The 3,054-nt window shown below is 43.6% G+C and overlaps 1 protein-coding gene across 1 annotated transcript in view; it reads left to right on the forward strand.

The window, feature by feature from the left end:
• The first annotated feature begins 6 nt into the window (after positions 1-6).
• The window catches only part of ACBD5 (acyl-CoA binding domain containing 5), a 49,272-nt gene continuing 46,224 nt past the window's right edge, over positions 7-3,054 (forward strand). The window contains exons 1-2 of the mRNA XM_025204392.1: positions 7-82; positions 2,687-2,807. Coding sequence (XP_025060177.1) covers positions 7-82; positions 2,687-2,807 — 197 coding nt within the window. The remainder of the gene's footprint in view (positions 83-2,686; positions 2,808-3,054) is intronic.

Below are 3,054 nucleotides of genomic sequence, written 5' to 3' on the forward strand. Positions count from 1 at the left end.
CGGGCCATGGCGGACACGGTGTCGGTGCACGCGACGCGCTTCGAGGCAGCCGTGAGGGTGATCCAGAGCCTGCCCCAGAACGGTGAGTGCCGCCCCCGCCTGGCACGGCCTGCTCGGCCCGGCGCCGCGCCCGCTGGGGGGAGGGGCGGGCGCTGAGGGGTGGCAGGTGGGTCAGCGCTGCACGGCCCCGGGCGCTCAGCACCCAGCAGCGCCCGCAGGTGCGAGGAGATGAGCGCAAGTTTGGTCCTTTCCTGGCCCTTTTCCTGCTGGCCCCTCTGGAAGGAGGGAGGCACTGTAAGAAAACTTATTTTGTGTTTTAAACGAGGTGCCACTTAGTAACACTCTTGTGCCAAAGTAGGTTGAGAAGCCCTGTTGCAGAGTACGCAGATGTATATATGGAGCACAGCTCTGTGTCACTTAGTCCCCTCGCCCCTGGCAGCAGCAATCCAGGCTGGCATGACAGCGCTGCAGACTGCCTTGTCTGTGGCCAGCAAGGCTAGTGGGCCCGTGGCAGCTATCTTCTCCCCTTGGGGTTCCCACCAGGTGAAGAACTGCCCCATTTTTTGCTGATTGTGAAAGGTGTCCCCTCCCACTTCTTCATCCTCCAGGGCCTGTCATTGGACTCCTACAGTGTCCCCTTGGCGGTGCACTCCCCCCACCCCCTCCACACACTGCTGAAGAAAGCATTTGACCTGTGCCTTGCAAAAACATGCCCTTTCCTGCTACACAGCGCCAGGACTTGCAGAGCCAGCTTCGGCTTAACGGTGTGCTAGGGGTGTAAGTCAACTGCCTCTTCCTGGAGTTGTGAGCCCTGTGTTATTGGAGCAGTTAAGAGTTTCTGATGCTTTCTCCCCATCTTGTGAGAGGAATCCTGGTACACATTAACTAAAGCTGCAGTCTGGCACACTCTTGTTGAGGTTATGGCTGTATCTTTTTTTTTTTTTTTTTCCTCTCTCCCTATATTGCCTACCTTATGCAAGAACTGTTGGTTTCCACAAAGTTACAAAGTCTTGTTTACCTCCTGGTGCTAGCTGAGGTGTTCATCCAAAAATCCAGGGGGAGGAACTGCATCTACTACCATCACCTCTGAGATTCACAAATCTGGGCAAAGTTCATTTGGGTGACCTTGTGCACCAGGCTTCTGAGTTGTGGGTTTTGTCTGGGGCCTTTTGCTCAGCATTCTCCTTGCTCCTGTCCTGTTTCCACCTCTTCTTCCCCTCCTGCCCCCTTCCCATGTTATTTGTTCCAAAGAATCAATTGTGTTGCAGGTTCTGTTGTTCTTCAAAGTCCAGTTGAGAGGGTGGATCCTAGGATTCAAACAGCCCATGTTGTCCCTTGGTCTGATTAGCCACCTGTCTAACCTGGTGACCTGGCTGGGGCCCAGAATGTTGTGAGTTTATAGCTTGCTTATTGGGCCAATTGAAAAAAAACCTGAACATACTGCTCTTTTCTATCATATTAGGACTTGCTCCTGTATGAGGAATTGCTGCATAAACATATACAGAAGGCCCAGCAATTTAAGATTTAGTTTAGTCTTGTTTTCCCCTTTTGAAACTTGCTCTTATATGCTGCCTGAAAATTATATTAGTGTTTTGTCATTCTTGTCTTCAATACAATGTTCTTAGCCTACAGCACAATACAGTACATGTGCATTTTGTTCATATAGGAGGCTTTTCATGAATGTAACCAATTTAGGTTTTTGTGTCCTGCTTTCTTCCATTCCATCCCCAGTGTAAAAAAACCAGGAGGAAGTATTTCCCTAATTGAAATATCAACATTGATTTTTATGGTTTCAGAGCTATCACTGTTTACTCTTCCAACTAAAATTTACAATATGATAAAAATTAGAGAAAAGGGGAGGGAAAGGGTTGTGACACTTCCCCCTTGCAGTTTGTTATTTTTGTTAGATTAAACCAAGATAACTGGAATTTACAGATAAACTGAAAAATTAACCCCAAACTAGCTTAAGGTTGTGTCGTTTTGTTTTGTTTTGTTTTGTGGAAGCCTAATGAATTACATCAACCTGAAAGTAAATTGAATAGTTCAACACACAAGTGTTAAGTGACATGCCTGACTCTTTTTTTTTTGATTGGTTTTGTTAGATTATCTTTATCCTATGTGTATAAATGGTTTTTCTTTTTTCTGTTTGAAACGCCATAAAGACAGGGGAAACAGTAAAATGGAGCATGCTCAAGCTGCTGTTGAATGACCAAAACGAGAATTCTGAAAGAGTAATCTGCTTCTTGGATCTTTCAACAACCATTTTATTTGTTGCAAGGAGAAATAAATTTTAAAAATCCAACAAAACAATGACATGTTGGCTAGTATGTCTTTAAATTGTGTGGAAGTGAACTTGGTTCTAGTGATTTATTCATTTGCTGTTTAGATATGGAGTTTAGTTTGATGCCCTTAAGTAATGCATCCCCCTAATCCAGATCTGAGATTGGCCCTCTACCTGTAAATATTCACTGTTGGCCTAATCCAAAAAAAGGATGAAGCCCCCACAAAATTTACTGTTTTTCTCCGTCTGTTTCTAATAAGAATGTCACCTCTGAGAATCAGGCATTGTATCTTGCTATGAATGACAGAACTGGAAGTCAACTTTCCACAAAAAGTATTAACTTTGTACTAGATTTGTCAATGTCTTTAATGCCAATTTCTATTTATTATTAAATATTTTCACTAGGTTCATTCCAGCCAACAAATGAAATGATGCTCAAGTTCTACAGCTTTTATAAGCAAGCAACCCAAGGACCGTGTAACATTCCAAGACCTGGATTCTGGGATCCTATTGGTAGATATAAATGGTAATTATGTATGAATGACTTTTTCTTTATGGTTTGAACTGAGACTTTGCCTAAGAGCACTGTCTCCCTTCAGTGAACAGAAGTGTCACTTAAAAAAAAAAAAAAAAAAAAAGTCCACTTGCTTGTATAGCATTTATATGGTTTGTTTGGTGGTGGTTGTTGTTGTTGTTTGTTTTTTGTTTTTTTAAGCCTTTGTTTCAGCTTTGAATTTCAAATAGTTTGTCACTTCTTGGAGTTAGGGGTCAGA

This window comes from Alligator sinensis, unplaced genomic scaffold, assembly GCF_000455745.1.
Source record: "Alligator sinensis unplaced genomic scaffold, ASM45574v1 scaffold309_1, whole genome shotgun sequence".
NCBI classification, from domain to species: Eukaryota; Metazoa; Chordata; order Crocodylia; family Alligatoridae; genus Alligator; species Alligator sinensis.